This window comes from Pecten maximus, chromosome 5 (assembly GCF_902652985.1).
Source record: "Pecten maximus chromosome 5, xPecMax1.1, whole genome shotgun sequence".
In the NCBI taxonomy this organism is placed as follows: domain Eukaryota; kingdom Metazoa; phylum Mollusca; class Bivalvia; order Pectinida; family Pectinidae; genus Pecten; species Pecten maximus.
The window spans coordinates 33,050,244-33,074,818 of record NC_047019.1 but is presented as its reverse complement, the minus strand read 5'-3'; the positions used below and the strand labels follow the sequence as shown (position 1 = coordinate 33,074,818).

The 24,575-nt window shown below is 38.1% G+C and overlaps 2 protein-coding genes across 2 annotated transcripts; both read right to left on the bottom strand.

Annotated features, from left to right (window-relative positions):
* Positions 1–6,032: 6,032 nt before the first annotated feature.
* Positions 6,033–9,352, bottom strand: LOC117328420. Its single transcript, XM_033885948.1, has 2 exons — positions 8,959–9,352; positions 6,033–6,688 (listed from the first exon to the last, which is right to left on the bottom strand). Exons 1-2 carry the CDS (start codon positions 9,350–9,352, stop codon positions 6,567–6,569), a joined length of 516 nt encoding a protein of 171 aa, XP_033741839.1. The 3' UTR covers positions 6,033–6,566.
* Positions 9,353–12,368: 3,016 nt separating this feature from the next.
* Positions 12,369–22,231, bottom strand: LOC117327827. The gene is made up of 2 exons (XM_033885027.1): positions 20,655–22,231; positions 12,369–12,688 (listed from the first exon to the last, which is right to left on the bottom strand). The coding sequence occupies exons 1-2, from the start codon at positions 22,218–22,220 to the stop codon at positions 12,590–12,592; spliced, it is 1,665 nt and encodes a 554-aa protein (XP_033740918.1). The 5' UTR covers positions 22,221–22,231; the 3' UTR covers positions 12,369–12,589.
* Between the last annotated feature and the right edge of the window lie 2,344 nt (positions 22,232–24,575).

The window sequence follows — 24,575 nt, the reverse complement described above, 5'->3', positions numbered from 1 at the left end:
GGACAAATGCACGTTTAAGTCTATCAAGATGAATAGGGCGTGGTAAAATCTTTGTTGTCTCTGGATCCTCCAATGTGACTAAGTGAGGCGAAACTACATCCTTAACAACATACACACCTCTATATATACTTTGAAGCTTTTGTCCTTTCCCTGTAGGTTCCTGGTAGAGAAATACATAGTCACCTTTCTCCAACACAAGTGGCTTAGCTTTGGAGTTAGCTTTATCCTTCATGACAGTTTGAGATTTCTCAACATTGACGAGTAACTGTTCACGAATCATATTGATCTTCTGCTTCATAGACGTCATGTAGTTGTCAATGTCCGGCAATACATTTCCAAGATCCTGTTCCACAGAGCAAAGAGGGAACTGTGGACGATATCCGAAAACAATTTCATAAGGAGAGTATCCTGTTGTTGAGTTTGCTCCATTATTCATTGCAAATACTATGGCAGGTAGTAGCTCCTCCCAATTATCTCTTGCATTGTTCATATATGGTGTGAGTTTTGTAGCAAGCACAGAATGTGTCCTTTCACATGCACCTAGACAATGGTGAACATAGCTCGGAGTAAAATTTTGTTGTACCTTTAGTAAGCGACAAGTTTCTGTAGTTGCCTTTGAGATAAATTCTGTCCCTCTGTCAGATATTAAGGTGTCACAAACACCAAAGGTACACACAAGTTGAAATATGGCACATAGATTTTGTGCGTTGAGACTTGGCTATACGAGAATGGTACAAAAGTGAATTAACCATGACGAAAGCAGAGCTCTCCAATAGTAAGCGTCGTGCTTCCTTCTGCGAAGTTGGTAGAATGTTGGACTGAAGATAGTCTATCATACTTTTAAGAGCGGGATCTTGTCGTTGTAAGTTGGCAAGTTCCTCAACACCTTTACCAAGGGTCTCTGGTAAGCTTCCAGCATTGGTGAGGTCCTCCACATGTGAGCTTACATCTATCATAGGATCTTGTTGGTATTGATCGTCAGAGACAGATGTATCAACAACAGTGTCATTTTGATAATATACAGTGTTATGTGGATCAACTTGTGTTGGGACAAGTGGTTCCGGCAAACCATCAGGTAAAGAACTATCAATGTCTGTAGTGAAATCATAAATATCTGTCGGAACAAGTGGTTCCGGTAAACCATCAGGTAAAGGACTGTCAATGTCTGTAGTCAAATCACATATGTTTGTTGAATCAATTAAATGGGCATCGCTCTGTACAATATCGTCCCGATCCTGATCACGACCAGAATGTACAGGTAAGTCTGTTCTAGAACCAAAACTTAAGTTGGCTGTGTCCTTCGATTTCCTGTGAGAATAACATTTTCTTTTGCGCGTCTCTGAGATATCTTCCTCGGAGTCAGCATCATATTCCTTATCAGGAATGTCAAAAGTAGATAAGTTCTGGAAATTTGGTTGTATCATGATATTGTTAATCTCATCTGTGGATTCCCCATCCTGTACTAACAAAGATGATAATGTCTGTCCAGTTGGTAGTGTAATCTGTTTTGGTGACTCTGTAGTGTATGGAAAATTCAAATCGTCCTCATCTGGACTTTGGTCTAGTGTTCCGACAAACGGGAAAGGATGACACCGCGATAATGCATCCGGTACTACCATACTAGCTGCAGGTTTATACACTATTTGAAACTCAAATTCCTGTAGAATGGCAAGCCATCGCTCATATATGGCTCCACGTAGTTGCTTTTGGAATAATGGTTGGAGGGCTTGGTGATCACACTCTACAGTAAACTGGCGTCCTCGGAGATACGAAGCACAATCAAGAACGGCATAAACCATGCCTAACAGTTCAAGTTTCGTAGGTCCATAACTGTGCTGTGTTTTGTTAAGACCTTTTGAGCCAAAGCGAACAACACGTATCTCCTTGTCATCTGACATTTGGTAAAGCATGTACCCTATTCCGTGGCTTGATGTGTCGACAGCAAGTCTGAATTCTTTGTCAAAGTTTGGGAAAGCCAAAGCTTTAGAATTGAGTAGTTGAAACTTCAGTTTATCAAAAGCACTTTGATGAATGTCCTTCCAGTGAAAGCGTGTTCCCTTCTTAAGCAAGTTATTCAAAGGATAGGCTGTGTCACTGAACCTTGGAATGTACTTCCGAAACCAATTAAATAATCCCATAGCTCGTTTTAGCTCCTTTAGAGATCTGGGTGTCGGGTACTCACGAATTACGTCAAGCTAGTCTTTCGGTGGAAGGATTCCCTTGTGTGAAATTTCATGACCTAAAAAGACACACTGATTCCGTGCAAAAAGGCATTTGCGTGGATTAAGTTTCAAACTGGCCTTTGCAAATCTAGAAAACACTTCCTGTATATCTTTCAAGTGGTCCTCAAAAGTTGATGAACATATAAGAACGTCGTCCAAGTAACATAAAACTGATTTAAATGTTAAACCTTTCAATACAGTATCCATAAGCAACTGGAAACTATTTGGTGCCGTGCTTAGTCCCATGGGAAGTCTGTTAAATTTGAATGTACCAAAACAGGTATTGAAAGCTGTATACTTTGAACATGCAGGATCTATTCCCATTTGGAAAAACCCTGAGCTCATGTCAATAGCAGTGATAAAGTTGGGAGCATTATTGGTGAATGATTCAGTTAACTCTTGTATATTTGGAATTGTATAACGGAACGGTTGTGTCTGAGAATTTAAATATCTAAAATCACAACAGAATCTATAGGCTGACAAGTGTGAGGATTTTACTTTTTGAGGGTCAGAAGACTGATTCTTTTTCTGTTTGGAAACTAACACTATAGGGCTAGATATAGGAATATCTTCCCTCTCATTGACAGGCGCAATGACACCTTGCTTCAACAATTCATCCAATTGTGAACGTAAAACCTCACGCTTCTCAGGTGGTAACCTATAAGGTTGGTGATGTTTTGATACAGCATTTGGTTGTAAATGAATAACGTGTTTCACAACATCAGTATACCCTAAAGATGGGTTTTCATCAGTCACAAAAATATCCTTATTTCTGTACAAACAATTTTGTAATTCACTCTTTTGTGAACTAGACAGTGTACATGAGTCAACATCTAAATCAAAATATGATACAAATTTATCAAAATCACTGTCTGGTGGGCTGGTAGTGTTCGCAGTACTTCCAGTACTTTGACTAAAATAAACATCATGACTAGAACTAGTAGCTTGTGTAAAATTACTAGAACTTTCAGGACAAGAATGATCATGTATTTTGTCATCAAACATATTCAGTTTTTCCGCTTTGAGAACTTCAACATTGTTGAACTCAGAACTCTTTACATTTGCGAAATCATTCTCTGTAGGGAAAACATTATATGATCCATCAAATAATTCAAAATTTGCCAATGTTGTGTTTCTATTTACAATGACAGAACTAGGACCTGGATTCATAACCTTCACATGTAACATTCTCTGTTTATGTACAGTTACAATAGATCTGGCAACAAGTAAACCTTTCTTGAGAGCCTTCTTACTAACAGAACAAATACCCTGTAGTCCTATTTGTGAACCCTTTGGTAATTTACATAACATGATACATTCAGAATTAGCATTGATACTGCACTTTGACATACATTTTACTTTGAGTGTGTTTGTACCAAAGGATTGCCTGCCAAAATCTAACACAACATGATATTTTGACATAAATCTAGAACCAACAATCAAGGGGTGAGAAGTATTCGATAAAATGTGTACATGTAAATTACATTCTCCATAGGGTGTGTTCATTGTTACATTTGCAGTTCCATGTACATCAACAAAACTGGAATCTGCAACCTTGACCTGTATTTTTGATTTCTGAACATGAGATTTACATTTTCTTGGCAAAGAGTTAAAAAATGACTCTGAAATAACATTGATATCACATCCTGAGTCGAGCAATGCTTGAACTTTTAAATGATCAATCTGAACAGACATGAACATAAATTTACAATCAACATTTTCATTAGAATCATCACTATCAGTACATGTAATGGTAGAAGACTCACTATCAGTAACATTCTCAATGTTATTTACTACTGGACGCTCCAGAGATAGGCTACGATGCCTGTATCGATATACCGAGTCTAGTTCTTCCCTCCCGAGAGACCGCGACTGCCTCTCGGGGCATACGCGTTTCCCGACTGTGGTAAGGGACCGATGGTAGCTTGGTATCGAAGACAGCGAGGGGCAATGTGTCCATTTTGTCCACAGATTTGACAGCTGATCTTAGATGCGCGTTCTCCTTGGCCGTCCCAGTTACATTGGGCCTTCCGATGTCCGTCTCCAAGACACTTGTGACATGGGCCATATGTTTGTCGGCGGAATTGAGATTGTCCATCAACTGGGGAATGCGAATTATTGGCCGTTGTCATACAATGGTTCATCATTTGGGTCAATTGCTCCACCTGGAGGCTAAGTTCTTTAATACTATCATTTGCATGACTCTCAAGTTCCTTCTTCTGAAGTGCTGCCACCACAGGAGTACTAGTAGCATTCTGACTATGACGCCATCCTGAAGCTTCCCCTAGCTTTGCTTGTGTTAAAGCCGTCATGATGTCCTTTGGGGCACCTGCACCTACAAATAAGCGCAGCTTATCAGGCAACCCGCTGATAAATTTCCCTAAGATTTCATAATCCGGTTTTCCCAACATCATACCTTTGTCCATAACATTTGCATGAAAATCCTCAATGGGTTGACCCTCGCATAATTTTAGATTGGAAAAGTTCTCCATTTCCAGAAAGAGGGTCGGGTTCTCTCCACTGTTAAGAAAGAACCTTGTTCTGAATGCTGCCAATACACATTCCCAAGATTTGTCTGTTAGAGTGTTAAACCAGGAAACAGCTGGCCCACGTAGATGCAAATGAAAAGCAGCCACTTTCCGTGAATCTTGGTAAGGGTCATTCAAATTGAGGAATTGTGCATAGGATTCAAATTGTGACAGAAATTTTGAAGCGTTCTCGTGGGGATAACCCGAAAATGTATCACAAACCACTTTACTGGCCATAGCAGTGTTCATATCAATACCGTGACAAAAATCGTTGGGTGGGGTAAGGTTTACATGTAAATCAGCATTGTTCATAGGCGTATCAGATGACACAAATTTATATTTCTCCGATGTATTGTCTATAGCCAACCTGTTGAATGACTCCTCCAGTTGTTCCGCAACTGGCGTCCGCGGACTGTTTATTACGATTGGTCCGGGTGATGACTGAAAATGAAACTGTTGGATAAATTGTGGTGTCAATATATCATGGTCTCCGTTTTCTCGCTCATCCGTCATGGCTACCCATCATGGCTGACCACGTGGGGGGGGGAAAATTCCCTACGGTCGATTGTCATTTCCACTAAAAGGTCACTGCCAGGCGATAATGTTTATACAGTTCTGTTCCACATACACTTCCGGACTTCGGATTCTCCACCATGTGATCGGGGAATTGGGGTAGAGCTCAATAAAATATAATCAACGAGGCTTCTCATGGATGTCTCCCGTTTATTCTTCTTCTCTCTCCAAAAAGTGTTCTTTTCTTACAAAAGAGGTTAACAAGGGGAACAACTCATGTACAAATGGAGTTGAATTATCTCCCTTTGACTGTATCTCCTCACACCATATACATAACATTGTACAAGTATATCCGATGGACTAATGGAAAAATATACAATATACTGGTAGAATACATTATTCCAAACCCGAAGATAGAGTGTTGGTAATGTGTAACTGCTGAAAAAAAAGGTAGGTTTTTGCAAAAAACTTGTAGAGCAGCATGCTTGTCATCATTTGCGTGGTCAACATATCGTTTAAAACAATCACTAGCCCAATATCCCAATAATTGAATTCGGGAACCCTCCAAACCAGCCGAATGAGCCCATGTAGCAGCTCCCCGGCGGAACGAATGCCCCCCAAAGGAAGACTGGTCAAAACCGATATCACTCAATACAACACGCAAAGCTCTTAGAAATACTGAGTATGTGAGACAGGAACCTGATGATAACACAAAAAGGGGGCCGAGGGGGTCCTGGCCCGACACAAGGGCATTACGAATAGCCCGACAAGGACAGAGCGGGTGGGAATCTAGCTTAGGTAAAACAATATCTATAGGGTGTTGCCTAAACTGGAGAGTTTTTAAAATTTTTAGCGAAAGCAAAAAACCCCAAGGGTATTGTAACAAATCAATGTATTGAACATGAACAGAAGGGTTAAAGGCACCCTTAACCAAAAAATTGTTTGGTCGTAAAAACCCCCAAAAACCTGTTAAGCAGGCTGCCCAAAAAACACGATTGTTTTGGTATGAAAAATCCAAAGCATTATGCATTTTTAAAAGTACATGTGGTGATAAAGCAGTTTTACAAGACTGGGCGGTACCAAGTTCACGCTTTACACCTTTTAGGAGGTGTTGTACAGCCCAAGATGATGCAATAGGGTCAGGCAACCCTGCAGATTTGTGCAAAATTGATACAATGTTTAGATAACATTTTACACTGTTAAACTTCAAGTGTTTGACATCTACTAAATATGCTATATAGTGTTCAATAGTGGTAGTGTCAGCCGGTACACTTTCAACCTTATACACATCACAAAAAGTTCTTTATGTTTTAAAATGCGTGGAGTAAGTTTCTGACGTGGAATTAGCCCACCCCTGTTTTTGTAGGCGAACGACTGTCTCTGATAGTCTCCCTTTTTCTGTCTGCAAGTCCGGGGTACCACCATCTGCAGAATACAAAAAGTGGAGACATATGTCGTAATAGTTCCTGCACATTAAAGTCATAGTATTCATAGCTACTCAGTATATTATATAGACGAGCTAACTGGTCATTTTCATGTAAACGAGAGGCACTATCAGCAATAATGTTCAAACGACCTGGTAAATGTTTTGCAACTATTTCAAAATTAAAGAGTGCCGAAAACCAAAATAGAACTCGTAGTAGAGTCATAATCACAGGATGTCTAGACGACCCCTTGTTTATAGCATACATAGTTGTAGTATTGTCCGTTGATACAATCACACGCTTCCCTGACCACAACCGACCCCACCTAGCTGCTGCTAAGACCACTGCAGCAGTTTCTTTAACATTGATATGTTCCGTAACAATAAAGGGAAGGTCTAGTGGCCAGTTTGTGTAGAAAAAATCACCATTGAAATATCCAGCACCGCCAAAGTCGCATGCATCGGTTTGTAATCCAGTTATGGGACGCTTGCATAAAAAATTCACTTTGCCATTAAAAACAGACATAAATTGTATCCACCATGAAAGATCCGCGAAAAAATCCGGGGAAAGAATCACTTTGTGAGAACCTTTTGCACATTTTGGGATGAGAGATAACATGCGTCGAAGGAAGGTGCGTCCTCCTCTAACCACAATACTAGCCCAATTTAATTTTCCACACAAGGCTTGTATTTGTTTAACACTCGCTCTTTTCCTACATGAAATGAACACAACACGTCATGAAATTCTTTCATTTTTTCTGGAGGCAAGCTGAGCGAAAGGTCACATGTATCAATTTCAATCCCCAAGAATACCAGTCGCTGGGTAGGATCCACAACTTTTGACCAGCTTATATTAAAACCCAAACGACGTAGGACATTTAACAGTATACGGAGGGCTCTACTGCACAAGTGGAAGTCGTCCTCAATTATCAGAAAATCATCCAAGTAGGCGATGACCGTGACATTGTACTTTTTACGCATGATTGCACAGACCGATGAACTGAGTTTTTGAAAAATACTAGGGCTACGTGAATGGCCAAAAGGCAGTTTTGCATCATACATGTAGGTGGGATTCTTGTCCCCACTAAAAGTCCATTTGAGTCCAGTGAGTGGATATTCTGCACTATTTATCTGTACTGACCGGTAGGCGCTTTTTAAGTCAACTTTGGCCAGATATGAATATGGCTTTATCAGTTTTATGGCATGACGTAAATCCATGTATGTGCAACTATTGTCCGTTGTGTAGGAATTTAAACAACCAAAATTAGACATACTAGCGTCATGTATCAGTCTGATACCTCCATTAGGTTTACCGACAGCACCTAAAGCACTCATGATAGTAGGTTTTTCTGTAGTAATGACATAGTTCCCAAGACCAATCTCTGTCCGTATCTGTTCCTCAACCAGAGCCTTAAATTTTGACGTAGATCCATAATTATCACATTCGAGATGCTGATAGGGTTCATACATGGTAGTAAGTCGAAAACCATTCCGTACACCATCGAGTATCCACTCTCTCTCCGGATAGTCTATGGGTAAAAATTCCTCCCATGCACTAAGATGTAAACAATTGTCTGTAGTGGGAGGGGGCGTGGCCTTAACATCTACTCCCTTTCGGGGGCCCCGTTTTTTGAAACACCTTGTTGACGAACTCTTGGGTGACCATGGCCAGTAGATGAGTGATCAGTAGCCATACACACAGCACAAACATGAGCCATTCTACAGTTGTTTTTAAAACACTTGTCTGCATTGAAGTTACGACAAATTTCTTGCCCATTGTTGAGAACAGGACCACGACGTCGGTCTTGATATTGGTGTACCTGTGTGCCATTCGTGTTTCTAGTGTGACCAAGTCTATTGTTTCTAGCATCAAGCAAGGCTTTGTTTGTTGCATTGTCAGTTTTGAGGAGGAGATTGAAGTCCATTAAATCTTGGCGATATGTTCCCCATTGGAACCCCTCTGTGGCTTGTAACTCTCTATACTCTCGGTCATACAGCAGTACGATTAGCCAAATATATTTTGAAGCTAACCGGAAAATCTTGGCAGAATAGTTCAAATATGGGGCGGGGTCCTCCAGCTTTTTATCCCTAATCAATGCATTCATAATCTTAATATTGGCATATCCCCACTGTTCGATTGAAACTCTATCTAGTGTTTTTTGTTTGCCAATGCGGAATTCCATTCCCCCGCCCATACATACGGTTTCATACGTCTGGACGGGGTCCTGCCAGACGAAGTCTACAATTTTCAATGCCTTGGTTTTATGCTCACCTGATTCTGTGATGGTGGCAGTCCCGATCGGTAAGCCTCCCGAGGGATCTGAAGTTGGTGGAGTGGTGGTTTGTTGACTGCGGGTAGGAGACATGGCCGCCCCCGGCTCCTTATGCTTATCCTGGTTACGACAAACCGTTAGCTGACGTAGTTGTTCCTGTTCCTTTTCAATTGTTTGTCTTAGTTCTGCTTTCCGGCGAGCCCGTTGAAGTTGCTGGAGTTGTTGCTCCAGGTCTTGTAACTCAGGGTCGGTATCATTCGTAGCCACGTGTTCGTCTGCCCCATGATCGTCAAGGGTATCGTGATCAGAACTGTGATCACCCTCCTGTATGGATTCGTGGAATTCGTCGTCGCTTTCTTCAGAATGGTTGATGTTCTGAATGATGTCTGCCATCTTGTTACCGGCATTGAATCTTTTAGGTCTAGATGACATTGGTGAGGCAAGATTAAAAAACGATTTAAAAAGCAGCGGTCAGCAACCACTAAGCTAGCACAGCATGGCGTAGTCTCGCATTCCCCAGACTCTCGTCCTCGCTCGAGACTGCCTCAAACGAGAGGCAGTCTCGAGCGAGGACGAGAGTCTGGGGAATGCGAGAGGCAGTCTCGAGCGAGGACGAGAGTCTGGGGAATGCGAGAGGCAGTCTCGAGCGAGGACGAGAGTCTGGGGAATGCGAGACTAAGCATGGCGTGACACTAATAACTAAAACGAGGCCGCGTTACAAGTTAGGCAAAGCTAGCATTAGAAAAACAGCAGATACGAAACTACCGCGTTACAATTTTAGGCAAAACTAGCATTAGAAAAACAGCAGATACGAAACTATCTAAAATTCAATTTACATATAAATACCACCACAAAATGGGGAAAATGCATGTTTCAGGGGGACAAAATTAGCTTATTTGTTTCACATTTATTGCACAATAAAGCCATGCCGTTTTGCTCACAGGTGTCAAAGCACAAAACAGGAGTATTTCTTTTACTATGTTCGACTTTACAATATTATAAACACTGATTCTAGTTTGACCTTGAAATGCAAATGGCGGTTTTGAATAATATCACAAAAAAATATAGCATATAAGGAGGTATTTCAAGCATCACAAATTATCTTATTAAACGCTATCAAGAACTCTAGACATGACAAGAAGACTATTTATAGACCAAAGTGTCCAACTGCTTAGTTTGGAGATAAAGATACATATTTCTGAAAAAGGTTCCAAACTCACCAGTTTAACAATTTGTCTTAAAACGTCTTTCCTACTAGTCTATGATCAGATGTCTTAAAAAGTATGATATAGGAGCATTTTTATTAATGAAATGCTTCCCTTTATGTTACACGTGTGTAATATTGTTCTCAGCCGCCATTTGCATTTCAAGGTCAAAGCAAAATAAGAGTTTATGTGTTGATAAATTCTAATCCGGTCAAACAAATACTCCTTTCGTGTGCTATAGACACTTGTGGGCATAACAGCTTGGCTGTTTCTCAGGTTTGATTATTTGTGTGACTTAGAGTGATTCCGTGCTACATCTTACCACAAATTAAGTCTAAAGAAAATACTTTTAGCATCTCCAGCAAATTATTGGTGATTTTAAGAAACTACATGCCCAAACAAACATTTTGATATATTGCATGACTATTTTTGTTGATTCGTGTTTGAAATTCAACAACGTTCTCCTAGAATTGATAGGCTTGTAAAATATCACTGTTTTAAAGAGTTTGCCGAGTTTGCTGTTTAGATGCCCCTTAACTATGCATCTGATCACACCACTGGTTTCTTATTGTTTATGAAAAAGTTAAAAAAAAACTAAAAAAACTTTAAAATGGTGATTTTAATATATTTTCAATTTTTCGACAACGATAATTGCTGACGTTGATAGGCGGTGAAATGTTCCGTTGAAATTAAACAAGTAAAATGTAAGCGTGAGGCACTAAAAATATGCTCGCCTCTGGCTCGGGTACTATACCATCTCTTGACTATACTATCAGACTGAAGTGATATTAAAAAATAAACTCTTTTCCAAAGTTTGAATAATTCGATTATATCTATCCCTAAAAGATCACTTTGGAGCATCGTTTAATTAAGTTTATTTCTGGTTCAGGACTGCTAAGACAATCCTCTACGCCAGACTCGACTTGAATGTATACAATAAGTTATAGTTTGATATTATAGCTTCTAATCACACATTAGTTCTTTTGATTTGTCTAGTATGTGTCAAATTCATTTTTAAACGAGTTTCAGTTTAATCTTGATCATTTGCATTGTTTTACCTGTCGGGGAAAATCCAACGTGGGCATACGATTTTTGTTGGAGGGATATTCGATAGATTTTCACGAACTACTCTAAAGAAGTCCACAGCCAGGATATATCTCCGAGCATGAACTATATTCATGATCCCACGTGCGCTTTCCCATCAGTTATAGATATCTCACCGCCGCTCATTAAGTGAAAACTTCGAGCAAATTCACTATGAAAAAGATAAATATAAATTAGATTTGATAAAGATCAAAACAGGGGATTTCCATCCAGAAAATGATCGTTGACATGTTATCGTTCTGCCGGTCGCTCTCATGTGTTTTACCTACATTTTCCCTACGCTTTCTCAGTTTTCTCTTCGCTTCCCTACTCTAACCGGTCATTTGACTTTGAACCTTGACCGTAACCTTGAGCTTCCATAAAGCCTTTGTTGCTAGCCATTCATGCTATAAATGTGCTAAATATCAAGTCTGTATGTGTCCGAGTATTGGTAGAAAAGCATATAAAGTGCAGTTTGATGATAAGTTGCATGGAAAAAGTTAGCCTCGACAATGATCTACATGCCACACTGAGCGTGCATGAAATAGAACTATCGTGTATGAAGTTAAGGTCGTTCAAATAAAAAACAACAACTGTGTTTTGACCTGTGACCTTGACCTTTGAACTTATTATCACCAAAATGTAAGAAAAATCACCAGCTCGGTTGTTCGGTATCATGTACTGTAATATGAACGTTTTATCTGTTTTCGTTTTTGCTTGAAAGTGTTCACAGCAAGCAAACATAACGAAAACGATAGGGATTTTCATCCGAAATGGAAATTCCTGATAAATAAACAAGAGACTCAGAGGGCCTGTATCACTCACCTGGTTGATTTGACCAAACTTCAAAATAATGCTCATGTTCAAAGAATTCTATATAATTATGGTTTATTTATGGGATGGGGATCTCAACAGTTTCAAAGATATAACAAAAAAATCCAAGTCACAAGGGGTGACTAAAGACCCCAGGGCCCATTTTTTACAATGTGGATGTGTTTATCACTTGATGCCCAACAATGCTACGGTTATGGGGTGGGGATCTCAATGGTTTCAAAGATATAACAATGGAACTAAGTCTTCAGGGGTGGGAACTAAAATTCATATAAAAACAACACATCAACAAAAATGTACATGCTGTTTACTTCGTACTAGTTTATATACAGCATGTCCATACAAGCAACAAGCATCCTACTATGTACACGGGGCATAGCCATTAATCCGGTCAGGATAGAGGCGGCTGTTTGTACCGGTGGCACCCATTACTTCCGGGAGGTGGAAGGATATTGCAGTACTGTTAGATGCACACATCAACACGTAATAAATGGACACTAAGTGTCATGTGCTAAATAAATGCATAATTTGGTTTGGGTGGCGCAGTCATTTTCTTTATTTTCTCGACGAACGCTTCCACTTTCCGAGTACACTCCAGTTCTTCCAAACGCTGAAATGATAGATAGAATACTATACTAAACTCAGTCGGTAAATTCTAAAACACTTCGCGTAATAATCTACATAATTCACCTCGTTTACGTAGGATTGATGATCTCATAAACCAGACAAAACAAAGGGTTAATCCTTAGACATACGACCAAATCATCCCTGGCCCCATCTAGTTTGATCGTTATAGCCTACAATACACCATTCGACCATTTCAAAATGCCCAGTACCCTCCCCACCCTCGGGTACCATCCCCACCCCCGGGTACCATCCCCACCCTCTGTAACCCAATTCAACAATATGCATCCCACGACCATACACACGCATTTGTCTCATATACCCAAAGCACTCATTCCAGTTACCTCCTTAACCCCACTCTAGGTCTTGAATTACACCTATAAACTCCATCCTAAAGCTGTTATTATGTATGGAGACAAGTGTTAGCATTGTGTTATCATTTAAGGAGCGAAAACCACAATGTAACAATTTAAGGAGCGAAAACCACAATGTAACATAATCAATCATCACCCATTATTTTGCAACCACCCACTACAGTGTAACTGACTATTAAATGTTAAAATCATTCGCTATATTGTAACCATCCACTATTTTAAACACGCATTATATTTTGTAACCACCAATTGACATAATGTAACCACTCCGTATATTGTAACCATCCATAGACGTAATGTAACCACTCACTATATTGTAACCACCCGTAGACGTAATGTAACCACTCCCTATATTGTAACCACCCATAGACGTAATGTAACAACTCTCTATATTATAACCACCCATAGACGTAATGTAACAACTCCCTATATTGTAACCACCCATAGACATAATGTAACAACTCTCTATATTATAACCACCCATTGACGTAATGTTACCATTCCCTATATTGTAACCATCCATAGACGTAATGTAGCCACTCCCTATATTGTAACTACCCATAGACGTAATGTAACAACTCCCTATATTGTAACCACCCATAGACGTAATGTAACCACTCCCTATATTGGAACTACCCATAGACGTAATGTAACCACTCCCTATATTGTAACCACCCATAGACGTAATGTAACCACTCCCTATATTGTAACCATCCACTATTTTAAACACGCATTATATTGTAACCACCCATTGACATAATGTAACGACTCCCTATATTGTAACCATCCATAGACGTAATGTAACCACTCCCTATATTGTAACCATCCATAGACGTAATGTAACCACTCCCTATATTGTAACCATCCATAGACGTAATGTAACAACTCTCTATATTGTAACCACCCATAGACGTAATGTAACCACTCTCTATATTGTAACTACCCATAGACGTAATGTAACCACTCCGTATATTGTAACCATCCATAGACGTAATGTAACAACTCTCTATATTGTAACCACCCATAGACGTAATGTAACCACTCCCTTTATTGTAACCACCCATTGACGTAATGTAACAACTCTCTATATTGTAACCACCCATAGACGTAATGTAAACACTCCCTTTATTGTAACCACCCATAGACGTAATGTAACCACTCCCTATATTGCAACCATCCATAGACGTAATGTAACCACTCCCTATATTGTAACCATCCATGGACGTAATGTAACCACTCCCTATATTGTAACCATCCATAGACGTAATGTAACCACTCCCTATATTGTAACCATCCATAGACGTAATGTAACCACTCCCTATATTGCAACCATCCATAGACGTAATGTAACAACTCCCTATATTGTAACTACCCATAGACGTAATGTAACAACTCTCTATTTTGTAACTACCCATTGACGTAATGTAACCACTCTCTATTTTGTAACCATCCATAGACGTAATGTAACCACTCCCTATATTGTAAATACCCATAGACGTAATGTAACCACTCCTTATATTGGAACTACCCACAGACGTAATGTAACAGCTCTCTATTTTATAACACTCAACATTATAACCATTCTCTATATTATAACACTCACTATTGCAACCATTCTCTATATTTTAACACTCACCATTATAACCATTCTCTATATTATAACACCCACCATTGTAACAACTCTCTATATTATAACAATCACCATTATAACCACTTTCTATATTTTAACACTCACTATTGTAACAACTCTCTATATTATAACACTCTACATTATAACCACTTTCTATATTGTAACACTCACTATTGTAACAACTCCCTGTATTATAACACTCACCATTATAACCACTCTCTATATTATAACACTCACCATTATAACCACTTTCTATATTGTAACACTCACCATTATAACCATTCTCTATATTGTAACACTCACCATTGTAACCACTCTCTATATTGTAACACTCACCATTATAACCATTCTCTATATTGTAACACTCACTATTGTAACCACTCTCTATATTGTAACACTCACTATTGTAACCACTCTCTATATTGTAACACTCACCATTGTAACCACTCTCTATATTGTAACACTCACCATTATAACCATTCTCTATATTGTAACACTCACTATTGTAACCACTCTCTATATTGTAACACTCACTATTGTAACCACTCTCTATATTATAACACTCACCATTATAACCACTCTCTATATTGTAACACTCACCATTATAACCATTCTCTATATTGTAACACTCACTATTGTAACCACTCTCTATATTGTAACACTCACCATTATAACCACTCTCTATATTGTAACACTCACCATTATAACCACTCTATATATTATAACACTCACCATTATAACCACTCTCTATATTGTAACACTCACCATTATAACCACTCTTTATATTGTAACACTCACCATTGTAACCACTTTCTATATTGTAACACTCACCATTATAACCACTCTCTATATTGTAACCCTCACCATTGTAACCACTCTCTATATTGTCACACTCACCATTGCAACCATTCTCTATATTATAACACTCACCATTGTAACCACTCTCTATATTGTAACACTCACCATTGCAACCATTCTCTATATTATAACACTCACCATTATAACCACTCTCTATATTGTAACACTCACCATTATAACCACTCTCTATATTGTAACACTCACTATTGTAACCATTCTCTATATTGTAACACTCACCATTGTAACCATTCTCTATATTGTAACACTCACCATTGTAACCACTCTCTATATTGTAACACTCACCATTATAACCACTCTCTATATTGTAACACTCACCATTGTAACCACTTTCTATATTGTAACACTCATCACTGTAACCACTCTCTATATTGTAACACTCACTATTGTAACCACTCTCTATATTGTAACACTCACCATTATAACCACTCTCTATATTGTAACACTCGTCATTGTAACAACTCTCTATATTATAACACTCACCATTATAACCACTCTCTATATTGTAACACTCACTATTATAACCATTCTCTTTATTGTAACACTCACCATTATAACCACTCTCTATATTGTAACACTCACTATTGTAACCATTCTCTTTATTGTAACACTCACCATTGTAACCACTCTCTATATTGTAACACTCACCATTGTAACCATTCTCTATATTATAACACTAACCATTGTAACCATTCTCTAGATATTGCACACTCACTATTGTAACAACTCTCTATATTGTAACACTCACTATTGTAACCATTCTCTTTATTGTAACACTCACCATTGTAACCACCCTGTATATTGTAACACTCACCATTGTAACCATTCTCTATATTGTAACACTCACCATTATAACCATTCTCTATATTATAACACTAACCATTGTAACCATTCTCTATATTGCACACTCACTATTGTAACCACTCTCTATATTGTAACACTCACTATTGTAACGACTCTCTATATTGTAACACTCACCATTATAACCATTCTCTATAGTATAACACTCACCATTGTAACCACTTTCTATATTGTAACACTCACCATTATAACCATTCTCTTTATTGTAACACTCACCATTGTAACCACTCTCTATATTGTAACACTCACCATTGTAACCATTCTCTATATTATAACACTAACCATTGTAACCATTCTCTAGATATTGCACACTCACTATTGTAACAACTCTCTATATTGTAACACTCACTATTGTAACCATTCTCTTTATTGTAACACTCACCATTGTAACCACCCTGTATATTGTAACACTCACCATTGTAACCATTCTCTATATTGTAACACTCACCATTATAACCATTCTCTATATTATAACACTAACCATTGTAACCATTCTCTATATTGCACACTCACTATTGTAACCACTCTCTATATTGTAACACTCACTATTGTAACGACTCTCTATATTGTAACACTCACCATTATAACCATTCTCTATAGTATAACACTCACCATTGTAACCACTTTCTATATTGTAACACTCACCATTATAACCATTCTCTGTATTGTAACACTCACCATTGTAACCATTCTCTATATTGTAACACTCACCATTGTAACCACTCTCTATATTGTAACACTCGTCATTGTAACCATTCTCTATATTGTAACACTCGTCATTGTAACCATTCTCTATATTGTAACACTCACTATTGTAACCACTCTATATTGTAACACTCACCATTATAACCACTCTCTATATTGTAACACTCACCATTATAACCACTCTCTATATTGTAACACTCATCACTGTAACCAATCTCTATATTGTAACACTAACCATTGTAACCATTCTATATTGTAACACTCACCATTATAACCACTCTCTATATTATAACACTCACCATTATAACCACTCTCTATATTGTAACACTCATCACTGTAACCACTCTCTATATTGTAACACTCGTCATTGTAACCATTCTCTATTTTGTAACACTCACTATTGTAACCATTCTCTATATTGTAACACTCACTATTGTAACCACTCTCTATATTGTAACACTCACCATTATAACCACTCTCTATATTGTAACACTCGTCATTGTAACAACTCTCTATATTATAACACTCACCATTATAACCACTCTCTATATTGTAACACTCACTATTATAACCATTCTCTTTATTGTAACACTCACCATTATAGCCACTCTCTATATTGTAACACTCACTATTGTAACCATTCTCTTTATTGTAACACTCACCATTGTAACCACTCTCTATATTGTAACACTCACCATTGTAACCATTCTCTATATTATAACACTAACCATTGTAACCATTCTCTAGATATTGCACACTCACTATTGTAACAACTCTCTATATTGTAACACTCACTATTGTAACCATTCTCTTTATTGTAACACTCACCATTGTAACCACCCTGTATATTGTAACACTCACCATTGTAACCATTCTCTATATTGTAACACTCACCATTATAACCATTCTCTATATTATAACACTAACCATTGTAACCATTCTCTATATTGCACACTCACTATTGTAACCACTCTCTATATTGTAACACTCACTATTGTAACGACTCTCTATATTGTAACACTCACCATTATAACCATTCTCTATAGTATAACACTCACCATTGTAACCACTTTCTATATTGTAACACTCACCATTATAACCATTCTCTTTATTGTAACACTCACCATTGTAACCACTCTCTATATTGTAACACTCACCATTGTAACCATTCTCTATATTATAACACTAACCATTGTAACCATTCTCTAGATATTGCACACTCACTATTGTAACAACTCTCTATATTGTAACACTCACTATTGTAACCATTCTCTTTATTGTAACACTCACCATTGTAACCACCCTGTATATTGTAACACTCACCATTGTAACAATTCTCTATATTGTAACACTCACCATTATAACCATTCTCTATATTATAACACTAACCATTGTAACCATTCTCTATATTGCACACTCACTATTGTAACCACTCTCTATATTGTAACACTCACTATTGTAACGACTCTCTATATTGTAACACTCACCATTATAACCATTCTCTATAGTATAACACTCACCATTGTAACCACTTTCTATATTGTAACACTCACCATTATAACCATTCTCTGTATTGTAACACTCACCATTGTAACCATTCTCTATATTGTAACACTCACCATTGTAACCACTCTCTATATTGTAACACTCGTCATTGTAACCATTCTCTATATTGTAACACTCGTCATTGTAACCATTCTCTATATTGTAACACTCACTATTGTAACCACTCTATATTGTAACACTCACCATTATAACCACTCTCTATATTGTAACACTCACCATTATAACCACTCTCTATATTGTAACACTCATCACTGTAACCAATCTCTATATTGTAACACTAACCATTGTAACCATTCTATATTGTAACACTCACCATTATAACCACTCTCTATATTATAACACTCACCATTATAACCACTCTCTATATTGTAACACTCATCACTGTAACCACTCTCTATATTGTAACACTCGTCATTGTAACCATTCTCTATTTTGTAACACTCACTATTGTAACCATTCTCTATATTATAACACTCGCCATTGTAACCACTCTCTATATTGTAACACTCACCATTATAACCACTCTATATTGTAACACCCACCATTGTAACAACTCTCTATTTTGTAACACTCACCATTGTAACCACTCTTTATATTGTAGCACTCGCCGTTGTAACCCCTCAAGAGGCGAGCTTAATTGAAACAGTTACAAATAATGATAATTATAGTGTTCTGATATATATTGCTGATTGATAAGGCTCTAAAGTTATACATGTAATACCATTGGTGACATGTGTTGACATTTGATTGGCAGACAAGTCGGTATTCATAAAGGGAAAATAGGTATATTGCATATACGTATGTACATGTATATGTAACCGTTTAAAACATGAAGCTCGAGACTGCAAAGAGTCCTTAATAATAATCAAATTTATTTTGTCTTGTAATGTGTATATAAATCCTTGTTGCCAAATCGAATTCACTCCAGAAAGACACAGGTCACGTTCGATACTCCAATGACCAAGAACATTCGATTTTTAAATGTTTATGATCAAACATGTCAGTACGATTCATAACCTCAACTAATACATGTTATATTATTATACAAATAAACGTTTGTACATGTACACTCATCTTCGCTAGCCAAGGCTTGTAACGTAATCAGAAGCCTTGGCTGTACTTGTTTACATTTCAAAAACCGTGATATGTTTCTTTTTTTTAGCCATCAGGAAGACACATTGATCAGTATATCACAGCGATTTGTTTGTTCTGCTGGGTTCATCGACCCATGAACAGCCAGGGTCATTTTGGGCCGGGGTCTCCTTGTAGTAGTTGGTTACTACCCCACTGAACAACATACTGGAGTCCCGCTGCATGCCATCCAAAGCAATTAGAGTAAAGTGTCTCGTGCGACACAGGGACTATACTCAGTAAGCTTAATATTATTTTATAATACAACATTAATCCATTACAATTTTTCCTCAAAGACCCGTCAGTGTTCGCTGTTGTCTTCCCAAATCGCTTGTATGTATATATCGCAGCCAGTTACTCCACAATGTGCACATGTACGTTATATGTACTCGAGGCACCAAGATAGATAAATACAATATACAAATGGATCGCCTGCTTTGCGTATTCGGGGAAAAGGTCGACGTGACATGTTGGTAGAGGTGGAGCACGGTTTGATTTCTTCGGTATACAACGATATAATTAGAATCTCTACGTTTTGGAGGGTGGTAATAAAATAAAGTATCTAACTTTGGGTATGGTATAAAATATGCTTAACATGCTATTCGTGTTGTAAATCGATGGATCATAATTACTCTCTGACGGCGCTGTGGCATCTTAAAAATGAATATTGGAAAAATCAAACCTGGAAATGCGCCACAAGTGAAAACGATAGCAACCAGTATCAAAATTGGTCATAGATGCCACTCACTGGCATCTAGTTAATGACAAGATTGACACTGAATCATATTTCTGTGGCAAACGTAACTTACCGCATCCGCTTTGAGGAAGTCCATTCTAGACTGATTCTCCCTTGAAGAAGACGAAGGACGATTAAACATGACGCTTTGTGCTCTTCTCTCAAATGCCTCTATTTTTCTCTCGCTCATTGCACTCTTAGTATTCCTTAATTGTACATGTTCTCTCGAACTTTGCTTCCGTATAGAAGTTTCGGGTGTGCTCTTTGTGGTGCCTAATAATAAATGGGTATTTGTAGGCCGACTTTCTGTCCTGAACACCACTTGCGAGGATTTCTTCGTTCGTATATTTGAATTATTTTTTTTCTCGTCCTGCTGAGGAACGGCAGTTTTCGAGAGCCTTGTGGGAGAAGCAATGCCTGCTCGTGAAGGAGAACTTTGTTTTTTTCGTAACGCCTCAGATGAACACGCACGCTTGTTGAGAAACGCTGTTGATAGGGTTGAGGCGCTATCGTATATCGTTCCGCGCGTTGAGCTGTTCCATCGTTTTAGAACCATTTTGCTGACATCCTTCCTCTTTTGGGTTAGGGCGGCATTGTCGTGTTTAATTCTGCATACACATGCCACACAATTACCATGATTCCGGGTGTTAATTTTTCGTTTATGGAGATCTGATTTCAAACTCTTTGATTTTCCTAAAGAATCACGAACATCAAACGTAGAAGATCCAGGTAGTATAGCAAATCTATCGTTAGGTCTAGACGATTCGTGTGGTTCCACGAGCTGTTTTAAAGATACCTTGTCACCGCGAGCATGCGCTCTAAGAAACGCATAAACTTTACCTTTGGCACTGCCAGAATTTTCATAAAGGTCGATGTTGTTTTTCTCCAGATCCTCGTTTATTTCCTTAATAATGTTCTCGAGATTCTTAATTTCATTTTCATAGTCAATATGGTAAGACGGTTCCTGTTTTTCAATCTTCGCAATAGTGATTCTAGACTCGCCTTGAACATATTTATCAGTTTCCGTCGTCTGTGCGTCCGAATTTACCGAAGAAAGGCTAACATTGCCGGAAACATTTTCAATCGGAGTTTCCGAAATATCAAGATCTTTATCATGCAAATGGTGTCGTGGCGGACTAAGTGGTCTCACAAATTTCTCCTCGTTGCCTTCAAACTTTAAATCTAACCAGCTTTGCGATGGAGTATATTCGGGAAAGCGGTCTTGATCGGGGACAAGAGATAATTTTGGTAACCCGTTCGAATGATAACGGAAGCCTGGTGGCGGAAGCTTTACGTCTCGTAGGTCAGAGGCAGAGCTTAAACCTGACACATGCTTAGAAAAAGAGTACCGAGAGCCCAGCGTATGAAGTAACACCCTCTGATTCCTTCTTGCTTCTTCAAGAACCTTGAATTTCTTCTTGTCTATTTCATCCCATTCCTGTATAAGTTTTGAAAGTTCCACAGCATTTTGTGGACATTCAATTAATTTGGCGTCAAAATAAATCGGTCCAAGTTTCTTCCTTGCATCCTGCAAAGCCTGCGACGGTGCTAGGAAATCGACATTAGCCCTTTTTGGTAATACGATGCTCATTGCATTTTCCACCCCTCTACTGACTTGTCGGTTGTTATGCACTTCCATTTTTACACTATTGCTATGACGTCATCAAAATATGCACTTTGTTACGTCATCAGTCCTGTCGTCACTTCCAAGAATATTGTAGACTAGTAGTCATTTTAACATGCGTACGAAATCCACGTTTTCAAACTGTGCGTTATCATAGGAGATCGTAAGTCATGCATTTGAAGTTGAATAACCACAACTATCTTTCTGTCGAGGTACTTGTAAACATTACTGTACTTGACAAGGTATTTTGAGTTTTTCTGATGCGGCTTCGAGCCTACATCGGCAGCCGGAGAGAAAATGTGTACAACAAACACCCTCCTGGGAGTTGTACTTTTTTCACAATCAGCTTTAGTTTTTCGAGTGATCCGCTATAGCCGATGATCCGCTACTGCCGTAACAACTGTACTTTTACATAATGTTACTAAACTATAATATTAGAGGACAATGCTTCATGTGCAGTTGATCAACCCCACATGTGTAAGCTTAGCTTTTAAGCATTAATTTCGTATCCTTGCGTACCCTACCTATAATGAGCATGCACACAGGTGCTAAGCAATGCAACATTCATTGTAAATAAATTTTACCAATGGCTATTCATATGTACTTGCCAAAATATCATCACTTCTAATGAATTTGTCAATAAGAATTTTGTTACTTACACAGACTATGTAAAGAAGGTAGGAGGGCGTTTTAGTAAAAATGTGGGCGTACCAGCTGCGTAAGATTAAAAGAGTAATTGTCGTAACTTGTCTGAATGATTTAAATTAGATGACAAATTAACATTAAGATCACAGTTACTATAATGTTTGGAAATCCGCAATTGTGTGCCAAGTAGACTGGGCAATATGGTCCCAAGAATGTACAGGCGAGTTAGGAGGGCGGAAAAAGTGCCATAGAGCATTATACAGAATTGTATCACCAGAAAGAGTTAGTTCAAGCCAAACGCATTCAAAAGTTGGGATCTCCAGATCTGGCCTACGTATTGCCGATATGTAATTTTTGACGTATATACTAAATACTTCCACCAATTTTATCGGGTCATACATATGTAAAAGGGTAAGAAAAAAGAGGCAACCTTAAATCTGGGGAATCTATGGCGCGGGAAGGATGTCATAATTAAATATTTTTGCATAGGCAAAATTATTTTTGTCTAGTCAGTAATCGAATTTTGCCTAGGCAAAATTCGAGTTTTTGCCTAGGCAATAATCGAAACAAAATTATTTTTGCATCGACAGAAATAATTTTGCCTGGGCAAAAATCGAATATTGCCTAGGCAGAAATATTTTTGCCTAAGCAATATTCGATTAATTTTGGCAAACCACATAGGAGGAGGGGAAGTATCGGAAGCTAGGAAATACGATCAGAAAGTTTACGATAGGTTAGATTATAGTTGTACTGTATGTAACTTTATAAGTTTTATGTCACATATTATTTAAAACTTAAAGGAAAGCCTCCACCGTATCTGCCTAAGCCAGAATGCAAGGGGAGGGATAGGGCAAAAGCATTCTCTTACAGATGTACCTGTTCAAAAGTTTTCACAAAGCGTTTTCTCTTTTTTAGAGTCTTTTAATGTCTGCCCATTTTCTTAAATGTTTATATTGCTTTTATCATATCCATAAGTTACTTGTATATATACTTTATAGCCGTACTCTCATGTGCATGTGGTGTTGGTCAGCTAGATACTTTTTTAAACACCATATGCATTATCAATGCGATGGACTCACCCTGTGTGGGTTTTACAAAAACTTGTATCTGTGTATTTTACCATTTTACGACGATAAAAAGTTCTGCAGGATCTTATCGATTTTCTGGACAGCTCCTAATAAAAAGAAGAGAAAAACACCAAGACAATACAAGACATTTAATATTAAAGTCATTATATTTCGTATTAGATTCTAAATCAAAATATGATTAAATTTACTTTTACAGAAATACATTATATAATATCATTTACAACTGCATTCTTTACGATTCTTAAACAAGTGACATACATTTTGAAAAACAATATTAGTTTGAATATTTTGTTTGAAATCGATTATATATATATAGATCTATATAATGATTGTTCCGAACAAAACTGTCATGTACACATTCTATCTGGACAGCTGAAATAGCTGTGAAACCCGTGTAGGTCACTCGTCACATCTCGGCCGATTCCGTAACTCCATCTATAGATGAAGGGTACCGGAATCGGCCGAAGTTAGCCGAATGCCGTGTAGGTGTCCCTGCTTGACCTTTGACCTACGACCAATGACCCGGATCTGCTAGGAAGTAGCCAATGAGACTATGGTTATTAGTGCTGCTCTTACGTGCTTTCCGGATGTATACACCTCAAACATGAATCGATTCAACCATATAGTTTTGCACACG

Excerpts from the sequence above, each read along its gene's own strand:
- LOC117327827 (XM_033885027.1), bottom strand. The coding sequence starts at position 22,220 with ATGGAAGTGCATAACAACCGACAAGTCAGTAGAGGGGTGGAAAATGCA. Across the intron at positions 12,689-20,654 it reads ACTTCCTCAAAGCGGATGCG|CGTTTGGAAGAACTGGAGTG; the intron begins GTAAGTTACGTT and ends CTATCATTTCAG.
- LOC117328420 (XM_033885948.1), bottom strand. The coding sequence starts at position 9,352 with ATGGCAGACATCATTCAGAACATCAACCATTCTGAAGAAAGCGACGAC. Across the intron at positions 6,689-8,958 it reads TGCCACCATCACAGAATCAG|ATGGTGGTACCCCGGACTTG; the intron begins GTGAGCATAAAA and ends TGTATTCTGCAG.